This window comes from Chelonus insularis, unplaced genomic scaffold (assembly GCF_013357705.1).
Source record: "Chelonus insularis isolate UGA/USDA-ARS -01 unplaced genomic scaffold, ASM1335770v1 contig_116_pilon, whole genome shotgun sequence".
Classification (NCBI taxonomy): domain Eukaryota; kingdom Metazoa; phylum Arthropoda; class Insecta; order Hymenoptera; family Braconidae; genus Chelonus; species Chelonus insularis.
Genome location: NW_023276357.1, coordinates 1,167,891 through 1,195,028, shown reverse-complemented (window position 1 = coordinate 1,195,028; position 27,138 = coordinate 1,167,891). Strand labels below are relative to the sequence as shown.

The 27,138-nt window shown below is 26.1% G+C and overlaps 1 protein-coding gene and 1 long non-coding RNA gene across 2 annotated transcripts in view; one reads left to right on the top strand and one right to left on the bottom strand.

Annotated features, from left to right (window-relative positions):
* The first annotated feature begins 292 nt into the window (after positions 1-292).
* LOC118063895 (lachesin-like) overlaps positions 293-27,138 on the top strand; it is a 70,683-nt gene continuing 43,837 nt past the window's right edge. The window contains exons 1-2 of the mRNA XM_035078117.1: positions 293-897; positions 13,186-13,295. Coding sequence (XP_034934008.1) covers positions 621-897; positions 13,186-13,295 — 387 coding nt within the window. The 5' untranslated portion in view covers positions 293-620. The remainder of the gene's footprint in view (positions 898-13,185; positions 13,296-27,138) is intronic.
* LOC118063915 (uncharacterized) lies at positions 4,768-26,923 on the bottom strand. Its single transcript, XR_004689997.1, has 5 exons — positions 26,579-26,923; positions 7,577-7,700; positions 5,895-6,049; positions 5,017-5,109; positions 4,768-4,949 (listed from the first exon to the last, which is right to left on the bottom strand). It is a non-coding gene; the product is annotated as an uncharacterized lncRNA (long non-coding RNA).

The following is a 27,138-nucleotide window of genomic DNA, read 5'->3' as shown; positions in this document are numbered from 1 at the left end:
TGAGCATCTACAACCGTATATCAACGCATAAATAAAACTCAAATAGCAATATCAAAAGATAGAGGTTGGAATTAGCTAATTCTCAAAGTGGTAGCCGCAAGCTCCACAGAACTCAAGAAAGTCGAAAATCTTAATTCAGTAGCTCCGCCTTTTGAGTATTAGTGGGCGGTGATACGAATTCGTGGTTGGTCTGTTCACTGAGGGTTGGAGTTTAGTTGGTCGCATAAAAGATGCGCAGTGACAACCACTGCATAGAGGGTTAACATTGAAAACAACAGTCGACGCCGGGCGTTATAAGCGAGCGGCTGTGAGAGATATGAGTATCGCAGTTCTAAGCATTTTGCAACGTGGAATTCAGAATAAAACTATTCATTATATGATTTAATAATGAATGAAATTGCTCAATAGTTTTAGCCATTTACGGTCAAAAGTTTATATGCATTTCTCATATCTATTTATTTATTATGATAATCACGGACATAATGTTTACGTACGAGATGCCAACTATTAAGTGATAGTACAATTTATTTGCTTCCTTTGAACGAGTGAATAGTGAACAATTTTGTATATTGGATTCGTTTGATTATCGATTGTAGGTTTGGTAAAATAAATTTTAAACAATGAACGATTACAGTGAGTCGTTGACAGATCCACCAAAATACCTCCTTGAAGACAGATTATCCAATAAGAAATGCTCAGTTAGAGAAAACAGTTCTAACAATAGGATCAACATCTGTGCCAATAAAATTCACTCAACATGTGTCTTGCCTAATTTAGAAATTTTTAGTATGAGTAATGTTAAAGTTGCCAAGCTACGAATTAACTTATCGTCAATTCTTTTATTGTCATGCATATTATTCCAAGCTGTATGTACGACGACAGCAACGTTTACTACAGGTAAGTTTAAATATTAACAATTGTCATTTTTTAACCCTTTGATGACCAAAGGGATACGGTATCCAGATCAAAATTGACAAAATTCATATATAAATTTAAAAGCTGATGTATGTAATTTTATTAATTACTACAGTATCCCTTCGTGATTTTAAAATATTTTTTTTTTATCGCCCAATGGATCATTTTAAATAGATAAAATAATTACATAAGCTCCTATAACGTTGTGGTCCTGAAAGGATTAATATGACACCTTTTATTTTTTAAATTTGCCGCTATTTTGTTTTTTTATTATTATTTATTAAATATGAACATAATTTATTGTTAATTAATATTTCTTAATTATTCAAAATTAATGGAATTATTGAATAAAAATAAAAATGATCGATTGTCAATCACAACGACTTAGTGAATATTCACTGATTCCGCAGTGATGTTGACGGTTCTATTTTTAATGGGAGAGCTTTTCAGCACGCTTTCATACATAAATCATCGTTAATAAATCAGCTCAAATGTTATTTTCTCATTATCCCAAATCTGCTTATTTATTTGAAAAAAAAAACCACCTCATTAGCTCAGAAGAATTGCCATTTTTCGTGAATTTTTTATTTGATTTATGCTAGAACACATTTTATCAATATAAATAAATAAAAATGATCTTAGAACAGTGATCATCTTCTACTGCTTATTATATGAATGATTCATTCAATGATAGACTTAGTGCTTGTAATCAATCAATAATTATCGACTTGCAGATATTTTTATGAATTAAATTCAAGCTTCTGCTTCTATCAAATCATTAAGATTTTTAATAATTCAAAATTACCTAGGAATTATAAGAAATGGTTTTCATGTAATTCTCGACTTCTAATAACTCCTATTTCAGTATATTTATCTTTCATTTACACTAGTAATTAAAATCTGTCCTGATTAATTATTTCTGTTGTATATAATTACACGCAGAAAAATTTGAAGAATAATTTATGATATTTACATTATATTTATAAAGCATACTTGAGTCGTCATAAAATTCTATGAATTTTACAATTAAAATTATTATTTTGTTATATTTCATGCTGATTGTTTTTATATATAATGAAGTATCCTTCAATTATTCTAGTTGTATAACCAATTTTACATTGATTTCTTTTTGCACATTAACGTGTTAATATATCTGGTTATATAAAAAATTTTGTCTATAAGTATTTTGAGCATATTTATCAGACAAAAAAAAATAAAAATTACTTTTTATCAATTTTATGCAATTGATAAATATTGAGTAATATTATTGTTTATCATCATTTGAATTATAATCAAAATGGTGATAAAGAATTTTATTACACTGCAAGAAAAAAATTGTATCAAGTAAATATGTGATTATTGTAGGGTCAAGTAAACAATCACTTGTGCTAAATAAGCAATTAATTAAATAAAAAATTTAATTTTCTATCGAATGAATTATTGGCTTAGCACTAGTATTTATTTACCTCTTTTTTTTATAAAACCCTTTAAACCAGGAAAGGTTTATTTTGGCTATACAAAAATACAATTATATATAAAATAACATGAAAGTATGGAGTGTTGTATACTATTTACATAGTTCAATCGCTTATATAATTTACAATTAACAAGGTACTTGAAAATACATAAATACGCAGGAATTTCGAGCCTTTTGAGTAATAATTAAACATAGAATTGGTTGTGAAACTTAAGTTTTTTTTTTAAATCATTTAAAAACAACATCTCGTATATTGATATATATATAACTTGTAATGTCATAATATATGATCCAAGTCCTCTACACTTTTTCTGCATTTACAGAGATAATCTTTAACTATTCCTATGTTTATTTACTTGATACTTCAATTTTTTTTCAGTGTACAAACAAAATATAAAGTGAAAAAAATTACCTAGCATTTAAATCTACAGGACAGAAAGCTTTCTGTTAACATAATAGATATGAAACGTTTTATAAAAATTTAATAACACAAAAAATTTATTTTGTTATAGCACTATTTTTTCTTAATATATTAAATAAGATTTTTATATAAATACTTGCTTAAAATGGATCAAAGAAAGTCACTGCAAGTCAATGACTTGTCAAGTGTCAAACGATGATTTTTAATTTTTTAAATATGTGAGAAATTGTTTTTAAAAATAAGTAGTATATCTTAATCATCTGATTAGAAGGTAAAAGTTTTGACAAAATAACTTGATAGAAACACATTCAAGTTCAACAATAGCACCTGTACAGTTTGACTAGTCAGTTATGATATATATCTGCATTAAGTCAGATAACGACGAAGCAGCTCAAGCTAAGATTTCCACGCGGGTTATTGTCAAGATTAATTTCATTAAAAATTACTGACCTGAAGTATAAGGTTTTCTTAGCTTCTTTTGCTTCGTGTAATATACGTAAGTTGATAGCGATGGTAGAAACTTGATGAAATATAACAATAAAAAAAGTATATTTATTGTAGCATGGTATCGTGGTATTATTAAACTCTCATGGAAATACGAAGCTTAACTTTTGAAGTTGGTTATTGTGTGGTTAAATGAAAACCATTTTCGGAGTAAAAAAATATATTTGCTTCTTCTGATATTATGCAAATAACAGTTATATTCAATTAACGAATTCAAGTTATTATTAATTTTCATTCAAGTTTAATAGCAATAATACTTTTGATTTATTTTGCTCCAACCCTTTCTTGTGAGTGCAATATCTTGGTTGAGACTTGATTAAAGTCGAACTCTATTAAAAATGTTTTGTTCACTCAATATTTATGGCTATTACCATGTTTTTTTTTTATCAATTATTCATGTTGTTAAATGATGACTTAATAATTATTTTAAACAAAAGAAAATATTATGATTTGTTAATATTTGTTCATTACCTTGAATTACTAATTCAAATGTAGCCTTCATCTGTCTTTTATAATTATTTTAGTATATTAAAGCCACCCCATGAAGCTCTGCTATGAGCAAAATGTGTAAAGTGGTAATTATGTAGATAGCGAAATCTTTGAAGGGGACTTCAATATTGGTACATACATTTTGTTATTTCCATCTGTGCTACTTTTGACATATTTCAAATTTGTTATTTATTTATTTTTATTAAAACTTGTCAAGATACTTTTTCTTTTATTCATTTATTTCAAATTGACATACTTTTATTCAAAGTTCCTTCTCTATTACATCCATAATATATGAATTACATTCATATTATTTACCACAAACTTAAACGTTTAAAAGTTAAAAGCAATAAATTTTGCATATTTAAATAAACTATTCCGAGTATTATGGATTAACTCCACACATTATTAGAGAGTCATTTTTCTGGAAATAATCTCCGTATAAAATTTTTGTGGGGCAATATAAATCACCATTTCATGGGAGAAATCAGCTTATTGCGTAATGAGATAGCATTATCCCATGTCAAAACAGTTTAAATCAAATAAAAAATAATACTCATATTCCACAGACATTGGAAAAACATAAGTATCTGCTACTCATTTACATAAGAACAGTGAGAAAAAAAGGATGATCAATTTTACATAACACTATTTAGATCATTTTATAAGCTTAGAATATTTACTTATGTCTTATTTTTTTCTTATTTTCTTGTAATATCATCATCAATAATACATCCATAAAGTTAACTTATCTTTTTATTGATGCATAATTCAAAGAAATCAAATGAAATATCTGATGAATATTAATCATGAATTAGCTTTAAAGCAAATGATGACAATAATTTGATTGAGAAAAATTCATATCTCCATCTTAAAGCAATCTTAAAAAAATGTAAGAATAACTGTTATTCAACTTTGAAAATTGGTAAGAACAAGACATAAAAGTATGCTCAATGGCTGAGCAGCGATCAAAGATAATTTCTGATCAAAGATTAAGGATTATACTCTAGGGTCGTTCTTGAAAGTACTATCGTAGAATCAAGGTTGAACAAAATATAAAATGCATGAAGCGACAATCCCCTATGGAGCCACTCCCTTCATCATGCTTCTTGCTCCCTTCTTCAACGCATATCTTTTCTGATACTGTAAAATAGATCAAAGCTTCTTTCAGTTCATTCATGATTCCAACCGAAGTTTGATGCCTACATACCTCCAGCAATAGCTATTAGTGTCTTTTTATACACATAATACACCACTACTAGTTTATACATAATAAACTAGCTAATATCGAAGACTTATTTCCCTGAAATAAGTACATATCTTTATGTTAATCAGGAAATATTTTTAAAATAAAAATAAAACTACTTCAATTAATGCTAATATATTCATTTGATTTTACAAAATTAGCTTGATAATAAATTCATAGTATTTTATGTTGATCAAAACATTTTCAAATAATTATCAATAATTTATGTAAATTGATGATCATTGACATTCTTTTTTTGTTTAATAATATTATAAAAATAAATCAAGTGCAATGCATTATGCTAATAAGAAAATTAGGATGATACATTTTTTTCAATTGGAATAGAATAAGTTGATGTTAAAAAAAAGAAGGATTTATTCTATAAAATTGATGAATGGCAAAAAGTTTTAGTAATGTGATACATGGTATATGAGTTTTGATGCTTTCTAAATGAATTTATCTGAAAGAACTTTTTCGAGAATGGATAGATATTTTTAATTAATAATTCAATAATCAACAAAGTATTTTGATGAATGTGATATAATATATCATAGAGATAATAATAAGATTAATTAAGATGATAGACTGCAATTACTTTATTAGTTAAAAAATTCTTGCAACTGTCACCTTTGCTGATTAGAGATTTTACCAGAGAAACAGATGGCTTGCCTTAAGCCAAATAAAGTATAATGGCATTACTTGAATTGAGGGTGGAAATAGTAGAAATTGTTATGGGAAATATTTCACAAAAGTTACTTATCTATTTTTTAAACAAACTTTTTACGAGAGAAATGAATAAATAGAATTCATTTGACAAAAAAATTTAATTATTTTTCACTGACCTTTTTTTTAAACCACACATCAAATTAATCTTTGGTCTTGATAGAGTAAATACGACTGATCACTTGCTGCTAAGTCCAATTAGGGTTTCAATCAGGTAAACCAAGCTGATTTTTTCCTCTTAAAGTCTGTCATTGTAGTCAGCATATCATCTTTTCTGAAAATAAATCAATAAATATTCACTGTTTGCAGTGATAATAATAACACTAGTTCCAACAATGATAGATTTAGCACAACATATCAGTGAACATACACTGATTTATTTTTAGGGAGTATTGGGTAGTTTAAAAATCATTCTTGAACAATATTGTATTGTTCTATTATATTACATTCCTGAAATGTAAATGAATTCATTATAGTTATCCTCAGCGGCAATACGGTTGGGTTTGTCTTTCAGAGGTATGTTAGTTAGAAATTTGTGGAGTATGTGGTAGATGTTTCTATAGAGACACAATTATACTTATGAGTATTATTTTTGCATACCGAAAGTCCATGAATAAATACAAAAAAAAAGGATTTAATAAAAATGACTCTGGTGTGCTATTGACAAATTAAATAGATAAAATTTTGTGATTAAACATAGTTTAAACTGCTGATTGCAGTGGGAAAAATGATTATTTTCACCTGAAATATTGAATAAAGCAATTAATTTATTTATCAAAAGGATTAAGTTGAAATAATGGTAATAAAAATAATTAACAGAGTAGGAAGTTAAAATAGCTAAAAGGATGTTTGTCTGTCACGTACGTCGATTTTAATTATGTGAAGTAGGATGCCCTTTCAGTTTTGAAATTAATAGATGGATGTGGCTTCGTACCAACTCTTTTAAATAACATGCAGTAAGCCAAAGGGTGATCATAATCCACACAATTAAGTACTCGAGAAAGCTAATACATATATACATATATAAATGTGCATGTATTATGTGTGCAATCATACACTAGTGTATGTATATTTAGTCAATTGCAATTTCATTAACAAGACTGTTTCCTGTCACTTTCACCATTTTGACAATAATTTTTTTGTTGTGACTACTACCTAGTATATTTATTCAACTGTGTAATTCATAACCGGAAGATGCTCACCAACCGGACGCATGAACACGGATATCACTATTGTTATCCATGGAGTTCGTGCCATCTATGTCCTTTTTTAACTCATCATACTTTCGGACGAGGGTAAAAAAAGTGTATATTACTAAAAATAAAAAAAAAAAAAGTGAAACAAGTATGTTAGTAGGTTTTATTTCAACTTATTGTGAATAAAATTATTGTTTATAAAAATATATTATTGAATAATAACTAAATTGTTTGTTAGTGAGTAATGTATTTAAAATATTTTAATACTATAAATTAACCAATAAATCTTTTAATAGAGTTTTAAATGGCTGCAAAAACATTAAAAAATAAAATTCACTGATAATGACTATCGGTATTATTCGTAAATGTTGTGATCTAGTGAATAAAAAATTGTGTTTTTATATTCTTTGAATAATAAAATAAATAACGTTAAATTGAATATTAAATATAATTTTTGATCAAATTATTCTTAATTAAATGTAACACGTTATTCTATTTAAAGCTTCCTTTATAAATACAATAAAATGTCAAAGTGAGTAAAAATAAATTCATAAATAATCTCGATAAACAAAAATAAATTTTATAATATTATTTACAGTACTCACCCTTCCTATTTGTCCTAATCTTTTTGATAGCAATGTAATGGGGGCCTGATCAGGTTTTGCCATGATGTACCATATTAGAATAATTCCTGATTGATCTCCAACTACCCTCATGTCTTCCTTCTGCCTAGAAAAAAAATGAATACATGTAAAAAATAATTTTTAACTTGTAATTATAAAATGTTAATATTTAAGCAACGTTTAAAATTTTTCTTATATTTGATTAGATAAAAATTAATTAAGTTAGGGTATAAATACCAATTTTTTATTCAAAACATTAATTACATCAGTGAAACTTGGAGGACACTAAGTAAATTCGAATTCACTATAGCCATTAATTCCTGCAACAACTTAGTATTTATTGTTTTAATTTACCATGGTAGTGTTTAATTATGGAGAGTTGGTTTAACGCGACAGTGTTGGCACATCTACAGTCCGCCGTAGTGAGATCTGGCTCGAGCGGTCGCAACCATGTTTACACCGCGAACAACAAATTTTATAGCATTATTTACGTCAGCGCTTCGTAGACCATTAACCAGTGATTTAAGTGAAGACTTTTCAATAACTTTGAATGAACAACGATAAAATAAAACATTTTCATTTGATGAAATGTAAATTTCATTTATATGTACTTTTTCAATTCGTAAAATAACAGTAATAATTGTTACTCTACTTTTTACTTTGTTGTTTCAAGTAAACTTGAATTATTTGAGTATTAATTAACCATCATTTATAAATGTGGTATCTAAAGAACCATTTATATTCTCATGTTTTATAACAATCATTATTTAAATGCATTTTAAACTCAATTTAATTCAGTCTTTTGTATTTATTTGAATCCAAAAATAGTATCAATTCATTCATTATTTTCATCATGCCATTTTCTCTGATGGTAATGAAATGTAGTTATTACAATATTCTACAATTTCACTATCATAGAACTATCTAGTAATAAATAATTATTAAAAAGCCCTAGTCCTATTTGCTTTTTTTTAAACAAATTAAGTGGACCATATTAATATTTAAGACTCCAAAATAGAGCCGCATTTGAATCCATACCTGGCCTGCCATTCCCAGGATTTTATTTAAATGTATAAAAAGTGTTGGAATGTATCGTCATCTATTTAATTAATATCGCAAAATATAGCAATTCAATCCTAAATTATTCTTCAAGCTCACAAGACGTCTAAGTTGAAAAATATTTTTAAAACTTAGCACAAAAATTATCATACCATGATGAAAATTGTTTTTCTAACTATTTTCATCTCAAGGAACACTTAATTCCACGAAGATGTAAAAAAAGCATTCATTAAACATTACATCAAATGAAAATGAACGAATAACAACGAAACATTTTATATGTAAATGAATTTTTGCATTAAAAAAAATGACTACATAGGTGGATACTCATAAAATACAAACCAGACATAATCTGATAAATTTTTTATAAATAACTTTAATAAGATAATTAATGAATTTTATTTCCTTCTTTTTTTTTTATATTGAAATGGAACAATAGTTTTTAAAGTTTTAATTAAATGGAATAATAAGCAGAACTACATGAAATTTTCTCATAAGTTTTCTGTCAGGTATTGTAGTGAAAGTGTGAATCAGCACAAGGAATTAGACAGGAGTTGAATTGCAAAGCAGAGAAGGGCATGGTCATTACTCAGACAATACTGTATTAATGGATTGAATTGAATTCAACAGCCTATACTGCTCATTCTCTTGGTTTTTCCTTGTGTTGACAGTGGTTGTATTTATTTTATTTCAGTTCAAGTTCCATCTGATGTTGCACCATCTGTTATTACTCTTCGTTTGTCTTGTCAATTAAAATTTAAGTTATTATCAAGTTTACTTTTATTTAAAATTTTTTGTCGCAAATTAAACCTATTGATACAATACAATTACTAACAGCTATCATATTATTAAAACTTAAATATCTTAAATGAATACTTAAAATATTTTAAGCAAAATAGTCACTTGCTGTGAATTTTTTTGGATAAAATTATTTTATCATCATTATAACGTTTATTTATTTATCTATATTTAAATTATTATTTTAAAAAATTCAAAATTGTTAGACCCGTTGAAATCAATAATTGTAATTACAAAAAAAAAACATTAAGATTTCAATTATGTTTAAAATAAATAACGATGATTGTAATTATAAACTTTATAATTATGATTCATTTAATTGGTGGATTTGTTCAGTTTAAAATTGAATTTCAGTTTGATATTTATTTCGTTATCATAGCATTACTAAGTCTACGTTGTCAATCATCATATCGTTCTTTTATTATACAATTATTTTAAAAATATATTGCTAACATATTGTTTATAAAATTAAAACTATCCAACTAATTTAAATGTAAAATGTAATATACATTTATTTATTTATATTAATGTTAGCATATTATTTTTTAAATGAAAAATAATTATTGTATAGAGATATCGACAAGGGACAAGGAAATTTGATAATGAGGTCTACATGCCGAATACTTTCACATATTATGAAAATACCAACTACGTCATATACCTAGGGGAGCAAGACATTACTATACCCCTTGATAGAAGATCGCAATGCATACTAAGTAGTTGTCCCCTGCTTCTTCTATTGCGTGGTCACCAAATACATGTCGAATATTGGATTACCGAGTAATAACGAACGCATCACTATACCTCGTGTAATATGAATTTGACAATATCTATTTATTTTGAATAAATTCTATACTTTAAGAAAAATAATTATTTCATAAAATAGAAACCAAAAAATATATGGATTGTTATAATATGTTTAAAACTTTTCTTCTTATACAATCTATAGAAATAGAGAAATTATTAAAAACTTTATTTTTTTATAAATTACAGTCCATTGTTTAAAAACAACGGTTCTTTTTGTATTTCTGTTGAAAATAAAAATATGAATAGTGTTAAAAGATCTGGTCTGATATAAATTAATACTCAGAAGATTAGGCAAAGACTTTTTAAAAATCAAATCAATACTTAATCAGTGGAATTAATGTTCAATTTATATCACTACATATTCATCTGGTACATTTTCTTATATACATTAAGGAACATATATTTTTAGAATCAAGAATTTCAAATTTAAATTTAAAAATCTACCAAAGTGACATTTTTTTTTTTGTTCTTTGCTTGAAATGTAGAAATATTATTCTCTACACAATGTTACTTGGAAACTTATGTTAACTAGATAATATTTATCTATCGTCTTGTTTGGTAAAATATACGACTATATTTTTTCTCGTTATACTTTATACGTATATGTATAACCAATTTTATTAGATACATTGACTGAATGCATGACGAACGTAGAATAACGTGTGTATACATATATTTATATCTATATATATATATACATACAAAAGTCTGTACCTAGACATATAGCATGAGTATAAGTTGATTCGCTCATTTGAATACTTAGATTGGACGGTTCGAAAAAAGAAATAGCAAGAGACGGAAAAAGGTAGACACAAGGAAGGAATAATGGAAAGATCCGCATCTGGTTCGACTTAAAAAAAGTAACCTCGCTTAATAGTACTTTTTAGAAAAAATTTATGAGATTTAACCTGATAAGGTTGATAAGGCAGAACATCAGGGTAGGTTTACAAAAAATATTTAAAAAATCTAATGTTCCTTGAGTAATGGATCTCGTAAAAACTAGAGTTTTAAGAACAGTTAATTGAAAAAATTGATCATTTAAATAAATGTCAATAATTAAATTGCAACATCTGCATTTGTTTTGAATGATAAATGTAATTATTTAAATACTAGCTTCTATTTTACATATTTACAACACTACTCTATTCAAAAGGTTTCAAAAATTTTAACTTTTTCAAATATTAATAAATTTAACTTCACAATTTATTTTATTCAATATCTTAAAAGCAATGGATCAGAGATCAAAACATGTTGTATGTTTAGTTGTAGAGATTTTCATGAGGAATAAAATGAGACTAGTCTCAGCTCTCTGATCGAGATAAAATATATGGAAAGTATGTAATTTATACACAACAAAATTTATCCGAGCAGTGTTGAACCAATAATGGTCAATCTTTTTCTTCTACTTAAGAAGTTCAGAAGAGTGTTGATCACTGTATTTAAAAAATTCAAGATCCTTTTTCTCTAATTTTTCTATTCTCTATAACTCGTTAAATTAATTAATTAATAAATATCAATTAAAAAACAGCTCTTATGGCTAACCGATGGATTAAGTTGAGACCTAGAAAAAGTGTCTGCTAAGTATAGCACAGTATTGAATAAAAAAAAAATTGATGAAAGTTCATGGAATAGTATCATTACCAGCTTCTTTCTAATAAAAGTAATCATAAAAAATGCAATAAAATTTTTTTTTTTTCATCTAAATCAAATATATGGGTCGATTTTTTGTTTCGACCACAACAAACTATTTCTTATCTCAAAGAAACTTGTAGGACTGAAAAAGCAATATTGGTTTGGTGACAACGAGAAGCTGCTGAACCACAATTCATTACGAAAATCGATTTTCCAGCAGTAGTGGTTGATTGGAACTAGTCATTTGGTCACTGGCCGTTCTTTGTCATCCCACCAATCAGTCGTGTGGTACGCGGTCAAAGTAACTGCCTTGCCAAATTCGTGTTCCAATAAGAAGTTCGATTAATACGTATCAAGAAAGACTTGTACTCATTCATTTTATTTTAAGAATGCAATTTTAACATAATTATATTCATTAACACGTCTTTCATTAAATAGTAATTGCTACTTAACATTTTCATTAATTTATTCTAAAATAAAATCTATTATCAATACTTTTAAATGCTTTTAAAAATAAACATTAGTAGTTAAATATTTTTTTTAAAATAAATTTTTATCAGGCAATCAAATTTCTTTTTTTCACTATTATTATTTTATATTTTTTCACTTTCTCTTTGACAAATAAAATTCAATGTTGATCTAGTATATTTCAAAAAATGGCAGATATTCAATGAATATCTGTCACTTTTAGATTGTTTTGATGATCTGACTCTAGGTCATGAGGATAAAATTGATGCAAAAATATCTTTAATGTTAATACACAATAAAAATGATAAATTCTAACGAAATCAAGATGGTGCATAATAGATAAAAGATGATAAAATATATAAATCTCGACTTTAGGTAAAAAAAAAAACGATTTCAGAAGGTGAATTCTTTCTTTCTGCATCTTCCTGAAACGTTTGAACTCCAATTGAGTAGTTTTGTTGGCAAGTCACGTTTAGTGCGAAGATTCATTTAATGTTTCTAAAGATATTTCAGAAAAGTTTGATTTTAATGAAAAATGAACAAATTACAAAATTGAAAGAAAGTTTAGAAATAAAATTATTCGAACTGTACAGATTAGCTGTTAAATACAAAAAAAAAATGATGACATTTTTAAACTTAATATCTGTTAGATTTAGATTCAATAAATCAATTCAATAAAAATTATAAATTTATAACAATAAAAAAACCTTCTTCAATCAAATATAGATGATGGGTTAATTAGTAATTATTTTTTATATCAATCACATCTGAATAATTAAAATTAAAATAATAATTCTTTTATAAACTTATCGATTTCAATTTTACAGTGAGTACAATCCCAGAACCTGAATTCGTTGAGCCAATTGGAAATACTACTGTACCAGCAGGAAGGAGTATCAAGTTGGCCTGTAGTGTCAAAGACTTGGGAACATATAAGGTAAGATTTAAAAATTATTGAATCATAAGTAAAAATCTTGAATATCAACCCATATTATTTGAATATAAATAAATCCAAGTGTTTAAAAGTAAACCTTTAATTAAAATTATTGAAATCACATTTTAACGTAAAACTCTGTTGAAAAACTGGAGAAAATATGTGATAGTTATCTCCAATCTCTTTCTCAATAATTAAAAAGAGTTTAAAAATTTCTTACTGCTTGTCAATGGTGATTTACACAAATTATGTAGCATTTTAATTTTTTTATAAATAATTGATTGCGTATTATTTAATTTTTTAATCAATGGACCAGCCATAAGAGTTGGATACAATATTTATAATTGGCTATTTTATTTCAGAATACTTAGATAAAAATGATTTCAATGATCAGATCAATTAAAAAATTAGACAATCATCTCAACTGTTCCAATTTTCTATTGATTTTAAGAAAATTTAAGAGCATTATTTCAGTATTTGTAATGAAAAAAAAACAATCTTCATTTTGTTAATTCAATCTCTTCAAGCAGGAATGATGATTAAATTCTAAGAATTCCTGAACTGACAAAAAAAAACTTTGAACGTCCTAACGAAGTTTATCAAAATTTCGACGTAGTTTCGGGACACTTTTTGTAACTAGTAAAAGTATAAGTGTATTAGTAAAAGTTAGAAAGAAAAAGAAGACCAATAAAATGATCTTGTTCCTCTTAAGCCTCATAAGCCTCTGTAAAGTGGGTGCTTGAAGGCTAAAAGCACTTTAACAGATACCACTCGTGATTAAAGTTATTAAAAGATACAGCCTGATGATGATTCAATAATTGACTTCATTGGTAATCAATTCGATAATTTATTGTTCTCAAAATCATCAAGAACTAAATACTTGAGTTATCGATTTTTGTTTTTAATTTTAATTATTTTAAAAAAAAACCTGATAATTTATTAACAAGAAATTAAATTTCATTAGAAGTTGTGTCAAAGAAAAGAAAAACTCTTTAGAAGACAACTTAACTACTAAATTTACCTCTCTAATTAGGATTTATTCTTATTCTAAAGGAGCTACCTAAAATGTAAAAAAACTTTTTTCCAAAATCACTCAATTTTTCATTTGATTATAAAACAATTTTATAAAGTCAAATTATTTACTTCTTATTTTATCAATAAAATATAAGCCTGTCTTTAAAGGTAGTCTATTTTTAATAAATTATAATGTAATCATCAGTTATTTATCAGCTATCAAAATTTTCACAATCGATAAATATTAAAAAACAAATTCAATATATCAAGTTAAAAATGACTTTAATCAAGTAATTGAAGTTGTTGAATTCTAACTATTTTTATCAAAATCAACTAAATACTTGAATGAAAAATCTACAATTAGATTTTGTGCAACATTTTTAAATTTATTCTTAAAATCAATCTTACTGAGTGAAATAATAGTATACATATTTTACAATAAGTTTCAAATAAGAATAATAGAAAAAAAAACACTTACAAAATTTCATAGATTATTTCTTGTTGTACATCAGCAACTTTTTAATTAAAACAAGATTCATTTGAATAAATTAAAATCAATCTGAGTGATGGAAGTCACCCATAAATTTATAAAAAGTGAAGATTAAGAATAGTTGAATGATGAACTTTCTCTACATTAATAATACTTGACCATTAAAAAAAATAATTATAAAGTTTTCAGTTTCTTTTCATCATTAAAAAATTTTTTTTTAGTTCAATTGAATGAAATATTCATCTGACATATTTTTTCATTTCAATATAATCAATATTATTATTGTAATAATTAATTCCATACTTGATTTTTTACATATATATTTCATTGATGAATATACTAGATAAGATTTGGTTTCAACAGGTATTAACAAAGTAGACTCTTATGACGAGTCGTTCATTAAATATGAATCTTTTCTGTAGTTCATCCACGTCTGTTTCATCTATTGAATTTTCCTCTGTGATTTTAATGAGAGCGACTCACGAATCTTATTCATCAAAGGAGCTTGAGAACTGTGTTGTGATTCAAGAATATATCGCTTGAGTTGTTTTAAAGGATTATAACGACAAAGCAGCTGGTAGTAAAATATTTTTTATACCAAATTGTATATAATTTATTATAAGTATATTGCTTGTTATTAAGCTATAACATACATCATTAATTTCTTGGGTCAATTTATCATCACTTGAGGTGACAGTTATTCTCGGTTAGCAGCAACTTGCGTTCAACAATACATTGCTTTTCATCACAATTTCATTGTTGTTGTTTAATAAATTTATTCAAACATTTAGTCAATGATCAGTAAATTTATATTTAGTTTGTTGGGTTGGCAGTAAAATAGTGGATCACGTAGAATGATTTTTAATTGTAGTCTTTTTTTCAATGGCTCACTAACTCTGATCTCCAATGCAGTCATCATGTCTGCATTGGAGATCAGACTGTCATAATTATTTTAATAAGATCAAAGATGAATTTTAATGATTAAAAATCATTGTTCTTTGTTTAAAAAATAACACAAACTTTTTCTGAACAATTGTTTTTAAATTAAATTAATAAAAAAAAACTGATTAGTCTGACAGCCAATAAATAATGATCTCTGTTAATCATACTGATGAAATTTTTGTTACAAAGAAAGAAAAGAAATTAGGGTATAAAACGAGTCAGATGTAATACGTGAGAAAAACGACTGTACAGTTAATTCAAAAAGAGTAAAATAGTACCACTAGTTACTCCAAGACCACGTTAAATTATTTCTAAAATTCATCACTGCTCGAAAATGTTTAAAAAAGTTCAACATGATGCAATATTACTTTTACATATAATACTTTTGTAATAAATAATAATATCATTGTGATCATTATTTTTTTTTCTGTTCGACATAATTCTTCATGTATGAGTATGTATATATATATATATATTTGGTGTCAGCTAAATCGACAACCCAAAGAATTTGAGAATCTTCGAAAATGTAAATTTTCTATTGTGAAGGCCACGCTTTCCTGAGCCAGCGTAAAGGGGCAGCTTTTTTCATTGTAAAGGAAGTCTTTGTTCGCCAGTAACTGAATTGGTAAGTCGGACTTGAAAAGAGGATTTCTCGATTTACCGGTATTATTCGAATACCAGTCGTGGTCCCATAACGCAAGAAGATTGGCTTTCGAGCTGATATAGTTGAAGGAATACAATTCGTGAAAACTTCGAAGATACTAGATAAGGAAAATATATTTCAGTTTAAGATTCGTATTCAATTATATTTTGTATATTTTAAAAATACATCCTTCTCTTAACTTTTAAGATTTTATAAATATTTGCTGTTATGCAAAAAAAAAAAAAAATTTGCATTTTACAAATAATTCATTCATATATCGAATTAATTATTATTATTAATTATTATCATTTTTAATAATAAGTATTATTATTAATTATTATAAATTACTATAGTAATATAAACTTAACTTAGCTGTTATCATTTAATGAACCTGAATAAAAAAATTTTCGGAGTATAAAAACTATTTTGGAGTAATTTTAATGGATAGCTATTCATTAAAATACGTTGATGCAAAATGTACAAATATTATCATGATGTGTTGGTAAAAAAAATAAACTTTGAGTAGAAGTTCTTTACAATTCACTGGTATAGATGTGGTGACATCATATACTCAATTAATTTTATCATTTCCTTTCAATTTAATCTAACACAGGCATTCATAAAACGATCATAGTGAGTTCACATGAACTATAAAAATTAATGTCAATTTTTAGCATTAAATTTTGTTAAATAAATAGTTAATTATATTATTTTAATAAATTGAATTAAAAAAAAAATTATTATTTTGATGACAAAAATTGACTTTAAGACTTGTCGCTATTAGTATCCTAAATAAGCATTCTAATTTGATTAAATCTGGTGAACTGTTTTAAGTTTTCCATCGAGATTCTATTAATGAACTGCTTTCCTTCCGCCGTTTAATTTTTCCTTTTCAATAATTTTCACTCTCATTTTTATAACTCTATTCATGAGTTTTCTTCTCTTTTTCCCCTGATTCACCATCAAATGGTTATTTGATTATTTTCTTGCAATTATAGTCAACAATAATTTACATCTTTGCGATACATCCCAACAATTTCTACGATAAGTAAGGAATAATACGATTGACTGACGAATTGAAAATCCTACAAATATATCGAAAGAAGCTTAAAGAAGAAAAAGGACTACAGATATATTATAAATGAATATGCTTATTAGACTATAATGGATTGCATCGAATAATTATCATTCATTATTTGAATTAATATAATTCATAATAATGTTCATGACAATGATTATTATTTTTATTTAGATTAAAAAGAAAAATTATAAAACACTTTTATAATTTAAATATTCTAGAATACAAAGTATCATGATGCTACCACTATATCTCTACCCTCAAGGCAGATACAAGTCATTGATGGACATGGTGACTGCATTGGAGATTGAAGTTCGCAGACTATTAAATAAATAATAAAATTAAAAGCTGCTCTAAGTGCTCTACTATTTTCTTGTCAACCCAATAAAAAAACTGTTTGAAACAGTTGTATCATTTTCACTGTTTTATTTTTAGAAAATAAATTTTTTTATAATGGTTTATTTATTATAATAATTTTCAACACCAGTCATTGATACACTGTTTTATTTGTGTTTTAAAAATTAAAATAATTCTGAATGTATATAGATATAATGACTCTTGATCGACTCATGTCTTATTTCTTAATATCGAATTTTGGACTAACTGAAGCAAGAGACAATACACGTCACAATATTATTGTGTGTTACAATTGAACTCTTTCTTTTATGTAGAGATTAATTTATTTATTGTTACTAAGGTGATAAATAGTTAGTTTAGAATTGAAGGTATTAAATGAATATCAAAGTGAATGGTATTGAATTGAAATAGTATATCAAAGTGAATGATAATTAATACATAGAAATATTGTATCAGAATGAAAAGAAACTTGACATATTCGTAAAAGGCTCACAAACATAGTCACCTGCCATATATCTCATCGTAATCGGAAAAACTTTAGTTTTCGATTAAAGTTTTTTAGTTCTGATAGCAATCCGCTTATCCATTTGACTGCACACCTTTTGAATCCTCGACGAGAGCGTTATGTACGTAAAGCTCGACATGTTCAAGTATTAAAAGCTTTAACAATCACGAAGAGGATACATACGAAAATTTTACACTCCTACAATAATCCTTGCGCACATAGTGAAAATGTGAACACACATGCAAAAGTTACTCCATATTCGGTTACTTTATAGATTTTCGAGAAATTTTCAAATCTGATAACATTTTTGTCAGGTCTTTCATTCATTTAACGTACACTTTTTTTCACTTAGAATGGCTTCTATCAATCTATATTGATTATAAATATTTATCTATTTTATAAATATATCTGTGTGCTAATTCTGAATTATTTCAAAATAAGGCCTCACTGTTTTTAAGTCACTTTTAAAAATTTTCCCAGTTTTCTTTTTAATAAGTTTAATTTTATAAAAAAAATTAATATATTTTTGAATATATATGCCTAGAAATTTTTTTTTAAATGTATTTATTAATTATTAATTTTATTTATTATGGATGATGAAATGTTTATTAGCCAATTTTAAAGTTTGATTTCCAATGAACAAATATTTTTAATATTAATTAAATATTTAATAAAAAATCTATCTATCATATTATTCATAAAAATAAGATTATAAAACTGAAGAAGACAACATTTACTCTAAATCAGGATGAACGGTTAAAAATTGTAAAATATTTCTACAGAAATTTTGAGCTCACAACATAAGCTTTTTAACGTGATAAGAAAACTAAACTGTATTTCCTCTGAAAAATATTCTTCCTTCAGAATCGAAATTAACTGAGAGATATATTTTTAAAAAACCGTCACTAAATGTAATTTCTAAAACGTTCTATTCCAGCTAAAAATCAAAATTTAGATAATAAGATTTTTTTTAACTGATATATGATTACTTATTTAATTGCATCTCAAGTTTAATATATACTGAGGGAAAAAACTATGTAATATATAGTCTGATTTATAAAAAAAAAAACAATTACTGAGTCGTGAATAAGATATTTTTTCATATTAATGATGCTCGAAGCATTATTCAGAGTTGATACCATCTTGAATTCTCAACATTTTCAAACTTCAGCTTCACTATCAGTGACCTGAAAACGTGAAAATCAGTGAATTTCAAGGAATTTAGATGCACTAAACAATAGATAATTGAAAATTTAAAAATAAAAAGAGATCACAATTAAAATTAAACACTATTCAATTAATTCCTTGTTGGAAAAATCTAATTACTATTTACTAATTTTAATGATAACATTTATTTAAATAAAATCATTATTAATACAAAAAGAATTTATTAACTAATAAAATTTTTACCTTTATGACTTTTCATATAACTGCATTAAAACAAAGTTCACTGACCACGTTGGAACCTTTGTCCTATCATTGACCATCGTACACAATGCATACCACGCACTAGTATAAAAATGACATCATCACTTAGAATTCTTGCTCCGAAAATTCTATATCTAATCTCTGTTCATCAAACTTCAATATTATTTCGTAAATTACTTTACTTCAAACTTATATTCAACCTTAGACAATGAATAATTTTAATCAGTTTACAGCTGTGTTATAAACTGAAATTATTTAATGAAAATTTAAAAATTTTTTATTATATTAATATTAGTTGGAAGCAAATAAAAAATGTTGTAAAATATTTCATTTAGTGGGAATGAAAATAAAAAATAAATACATTGTATTTTGTTGCACTAACATCAACTCTTGGCGAATTTCATTCGTTTTGTGAATCACCAGCAGAAATCAATCAGAGTTCTCAATTATTGTCGAATGCTGTTGATATAGATAGAATAGCAAACGTAGAATCAGACGAAAGCATCGAATTCGAGAACGTTGAGTGTATGTACTTAGTGCGAACACTGGAGAAGGCGAACAGCCGGAAGATCAGTGTGCACGATCGAAAACCAAACGTTCAAGGGAAAAAGGAAAGGATATAAAAAGAAGAGATACATACACATATAAAGATATATACTATAAAAGACTCTGATTTAGCTTTGAAACTGAGTTGAGCACTCTACGATAATCGAATTCTACATAAAAAAAATGCTATGAATGTCTAAGTACGAACGACCATTTTGCTATATAATGCAAAATCACTCACTGCTTTTTCATTTATTTATTTTCATTTTTAAAATTTTTTTTTTTTACTTTCATTCATTTTCACTACTTTTTTTTTTTAATATAAGTTACATACGTACTTTTAATTTATGAAGAATATTAAAAATATTTTACGATACAACCAGGATGTTTTTTCTATTCTACATTTATCAGTGAAAAAGAGAAAAAAGCTATAAAATGCAAGAACAAAAATTTTAAATGCTCGATTGAACTAGTTAATCGTTACATAGAAACAAACGTGATATAATTCGATTCGATATAATGGAGTAGTTGTTTTTGAATTTTCCGGAAGCAGGTTCATGTTTGCAGTAATAAACAAAAAATACATATATATCTATTTTTTTTTTTTATATACTATTTTTGTGATGCATTGTTTTTATTAAAAAACATTTTTTAAATATTCTTTTTTTTAAACAAACACAAAATTTGAGAATAGAAAAACATGATATTGCTTAATAGAGTTTTATACATTACTTTTATTATTTTTTTTTTACTTGATGTTAAAATTATATTCTATCAAAATGTTTATTATAAATAAAATATTTAAGTGTTTAATAGTATTATTCAGTGCCAATAAAATGGTATAACAATGTATGAATGTAATTAATATTCAATTACAAAATAAATTGTGATAAAATATTTGTAAAAAAGTGAAATGGTCGAAAGTGCAACAATATTCAATGTAAATTGAAAAAATTTCAAATCATTAGCCTTTAATATCAAAAGTCCTCATACATTTTTTTTTCACTAAAATTCCGATACAAAGTGCTTTCCATTTACTGTATTAATTAAAAATCAAAATATTCACGTGCATACCTGATTTTTTTTTTTTCATTATTTAAAATCAAAATAAAATTCCACAACCTTTATATCTCTTTATTGGCATTTTAAACAATTAGCTATTATTACATTAAAATTTTATTTTTTATTCGATTACATGAATTTTAAATTGAAATTTAAACATTTTATTCATAATAAATAAAAATTCTTTTTATTTTCTGTAACATCAAAAGTTAATATGAAAAACTTGCTGAGCAATAATGAGAAAAAGTACAGAAAACGAAATTCCTAGTCGATCTATGTCACACCGAAAGAACCCTATATAAATACCTCAACGCCTTGCTTTTCAACGCTACTCCAACGTGTTTTCCATTGCCTGACGTTCCCTACTTGGTCATTTGTACATTTTGTTTTTATCCCTCTTTACACGTTCTACGATCCAAGTTAAAATTTTTATAGATTTTTTATTTATTTCACCTCCATTCTTATCATTATCATCGGTTTTTGCAAATATTTTTCATTTATATACATTTAACAAAATTAAAATAAAATAAAAAATTGATATAAACGAATATTTATATTAAAATTGAATACTATAACATTTAAATCAATATAAAACTGCTAATACGCATTAAAGGATAGTGGAAATATTGAAATGAAAATTCTATTGTTATATAGTTACTTCTCTTTTATCAGAATATAAAAATTTTTATTACGATATTACTTCACTTGCAAGACAACGAAATTTTTATCTTAAAAAAATAATACAGCATCTCAATATTGTATTTCTTTTGAATAATAAAAACGCGAAAGGAAATTAAAATAAATTATTTTTATTTTCCAAAGTCAATTGACTTTAAGGATTAATAAATAATGCACAATTCAATAGCTGATAGATTAATTAATTATATAATAATAAAAAACAATAATTAATTAATAATCAATTATTAATAATTGAGAATTTAAATATTTTTATTGTATGATAATAATAAAATACCCCCCAAATTTATAATAATATTAATTAAAACGAATTTACATTAAAAAAGATGGTAAGTTTTTTTTTTTATTTAAGGAAATATATTTTATTATCAACACAATTGTAGATAATAACATTTTTGTTGAGTTGACACTGTTTAGTAGAACGATTATAAAATTATTGTATATGAGTCAGTTCGTAATAACTTGGCAAGTGTACACTATTGACTTTTATCTCTTTGGGGGAAAACTGGAATGAAGAAAGAATCGTTACGGACCATGATAAAACAAAAAAAGAATGGAGCAATTAGTAGTCGGGAAAACATGTAGAATCGTCTCATACATCTTTTCCATCATGTTATTTTCATTTTCTTTTATTACACATCTGATAAATAAATAAAATTTGTGCTCAGAATTTTAAAAAGTTATAGTCAGGATTTTTGATATATAAACAGATTTAGTGGACTTGAAAAATACTCATGAAAAAATTTTAGAACCATGAAATCTCTAAAACTGAATGTTCTTTTCTTTATATGGCTTTAAAACAATTATTCTTTGAACACTTAATTAAAAGAAGATTTATAAATTAATTTATCCTTAATAATTAACTGAGTAATAGAAAATAAATCATTTAAATGAAACATTCATTTAATTAATTAACTAAAAGATTTAATAACTGACAAGAGAAAAGTTTGTTGCAGTTTCAGTTTCCACTCTCTAAAAATAAAACAGTGAAAATATTGAAAGATCGGCAAAATCAGTGAATATTCATCAATTTTGTAGCATAAATTGAACCACTGTTTGAATCAGCTGTACTATATTCACTGATTCTGCAATCCATTTCATTATTTTTACTGTTTCAAAAACATTGGAAGCTACATCTATGCTAAATATTTAAAACAACTTGGTATTAATTTAATGTCATTACTTTTAATAATAAAAATAGGAAATTTAATAAAATTTTATCATAATACATGTTTTATTGACTCGACTATAAAGGTTTATTTTTAAACAAATAAATAGAAAGATATAATATCAAAATAGATAGCTGTTATGTAATAGTAGATTTTAGGATAAAAATATGTTATTACTCTGAAATAAAAGCGACATATTCGTAAAATCTATCAATATAACTTCAATTATCGTTTATCCTTGATTCTTTGAAATTCCATAAATAGTTGAATGAACGGTCCTTTTTGAATTCTATTACGTTTCTAGACTATGATCGTGATGCCTGTTTAAGGTTTCGATCAGAATAGAGATGGAGATTTCTCTATCTTTTCCTCCCTGTCATCTATTCATCTGACGCTTACTCTCTCTTCGACTACCAATGTCTCTTTGCTACGGAATAGAGAACGGGTTCGTCTCTTCCCTTACCACCTTCTCATCCCCTTCAAGCCAACGACTTCTCTTCCTCCCTGACAATTACGTTGCGCGTGCCTTGACTAGAGAAACATATACCACAACTACCCGACCCCGTGGTTCTCGGTCACCCTCACAACCCTCCATTCTTCCTCCAATATACCCATTCTAGCGCCACATGTTCGGCCCTTGTCACCCCTATTTCTCTCCTTCTACCTTCACTTCTTGTCCTTTTTCTCAATAACCTTAACCCCTTGGACCTTATTCCAATGCTTTACCAACATTTTTCACTGTACCAGATGTCATACAACCAAACCAAATAACACAACTTGCCAGTTATATCGTTTAGTGTACAGTAATAATAAGTCATACGTTTATAGCATATATAACTATTTTATCTACTTTTTTTTTTTCTTTAAATCGATATAAATCAATTTATCTTCAATTTTGATTTCTCCAACAAATGATGATTTGTTTGTATAACTAACAATTTGATAAAAGAGAATGAAGCAGTGTTTCATATTTATTATATCTAATAAAAAGGTTTACGCCTGGGGCAAGTTTAATCCACAAATATGTTGTTGTATTTCGAAATCATTATTTGATAAGTCTCCTTTTTTACTCTAAACCATAAAATTACTTTGTTACCCTGTACTGCTAATTGTAGTATTGTATTTCAATGCACTAAAAGTGTTTAAATACACCTCACTCATTTAATTAACATAATAGTTACTTTTTAAATTTAAATTAACTATCTCGCCTTTAACATCTTTTTGAGAATGAATCAGTGAATATTCATTAATTGCAGTGACAATAATAATAATTTAAAACAAAATGAATCAGTGAAAATCACTGCAAGACTAATTATTTCATAATTCACTCTAGTGTTTCTATGTAAAAATTTTAAAGGTAATCTTTAATTACTCTTCACAGACTGATATTGTTTAAGAAAGGTATGAATAAATCATCCTTAAAAATTATTAATTAACGAAAAACCAGTCACTCAATTTTTGATATATTTTAATTATTGTCTAACTTCATTCATAAATTTATTTAAATTTATAATATCATAAAAATAACGACTTAGAAATTATTAAAAACTTTTTAAAAGTTTATTAAAGGGAAGATGAATTATGACAGATTGAAAAAGACATCTGGTCTACTCTAGTTTCAGTCATAAACTAAATATGAACAAATTAGTTTAGCATTGTACTGTCAACATATATAGATATCAATATAACCAAATATTTTATAATACAAATAATATGAATTATTGATAAAACTCATCAAACTTTACTTTAATAAAATATTAAATGAAAAAAATAAAATAATTGATAAAACTATGTAGTTTATTGTAAATATTAATTAATTAATTGTTATGTTGTTGATAAAATTGAAAGAATAAATGTATAAAATGTGGATAAAAAAACAAATAAAGTGTAAAAATTCAAAGCTTGCTAAATTTACAGTGGATTAGACGCATAGGAAGTGTAAAGAATAGCGAGAGTTTAGTAGGTAGAGAATAGAAAGAAACACGAGCACGAGATTACATGGTAGAAGGGAAGGAAAGTGGATGGAGTCACAAACGTACAGACAACTCTGGCCAGACTGGACGGCGCTGAACTCGTCGCACTCGTGGTAAACAAAGCTGTAACTCTCTTCGCACTAAAGAATCAATGCTGCCCTTTACTTGGAAACAAACTTGAGTTCAGCATCCATCTTATTTCTAGATTTATGCATATTGATGCACAAAAGAGTAGTGCTTCGACGCCAAACATCCATCGATCCAATAAACAATCGTCCATATATATATATAGATAATCCTCTCTTAAGAAATATCGAAAAAAATTGTCTACGTATCTTTTGATAGAAATAAACGACAATTTTCTCTTTAAGCAAATCTTCGTATGCTATTTGATCGACCGAGATAGTAACGGTTTTATCACAGACACTATCGTAATAAGTCTTGTTGACAATATATAGCTTTGACTATATATAAAATATATATATATATGTATATGAAAGAATGCAAGCTCTTCGTAGGAGCAAAGTACACATTACGCAACGCGTTATATATGATGAAAAAGTACCTGCCGTCTTTTTATTTCTCCGGGGATTGTACTGGCTTTACCTACCTACCGTAAGTGTGTACGTTATACGTTTTACATTCCAAAGATCAGAACTCACTTTTCTCATCTCAACAAAGAAGTACAAATATTTTATTTTCAAATGACAACAAATAGAATAGAAGTGTCAAATATATGGTATACTATGTTGTATTGATAAAAAGCCATTTCTGCTAAAAACTAAGAAAAACTTTCTAGGATAACATGATAAATATGTTTGAGTTGTTGCGTTAATATTTCATATTCAAACAGTGATGCGTAATGTTTTGATTATAATGGAAAATAACTTATCTAATGAATTTTAAATGATTGATGATTGTTTTTTTGAAATTAAGCTTTGTTTATTTTCCATGGAACTATTATTTTTTTTTTTTTGAATAAATATGTTAGATTTTATGATTAATACAATGATTAGAGCATGTCTGACTATACTCGAGAATTTTCACTAATTTTATTAATTGAATTTCTGCTAACGTCACATTCAAACAGCTACGTGATATCTATCATAATTGTTGGAATTATTTGTAAAATTCACATTTCTACATCTAGTTATTACAAAAAGCTCTGCTATAATTTATTCTCTTTGGTGAATTCTTGCTACAATACTGAACATAATCTTTTCCACACTATTTCGTATATGGAGCAAGACATTTCAATAAATTAAGTTTGCAAATATTTTTTTTTATTAATTGAAATAAAAACTAAAATCCGTTTGGTTTTAATTTCGAGAATATTTATCTAAATATTGGCATGTAAATTTTTATAGAAAAAAATAATCTTACCTTTTTTTTCGATCAATTGATTGATTTAAAAGCTCACCACTACTAAAATATATTAACTCATTGAATTTTCACCGTTAAACACTAGTTATAAACAATAAATTTAGAAAAATGATGCACTAAACACCCAGATAATAACAACTGACGCTTTATTATAATCACTAACTTACTAATTATAAACTATTTATGAATTTATATGCGCATTAACTTCTTTAAGTTGAGAAATTAATAAAAATACTGAAATTTAATGTCTTTAACAATTAATAGTTTTATAAGAATAATTTTGATTTTTGTTAATAAATAGTAAATTCAGAACAATGATGCACTAAATACCCAGATAATGGCAAATGACGCATCAAAATGGCTGACGCACTAATTATAACATATTTCTGAATTTATCCGGCATGTGAAGTTGGCCAAAAATCGATATATATCGAAAATGGAGCGTCTTTCTGCTTATTGGATGATAATGTGAATCTTGTAATCAATCAGAATAAAGACGCTCCATTTTCGATATATATCGATTTTTGGCCAACTTCACATGCCGGATAAATTCAGAAATA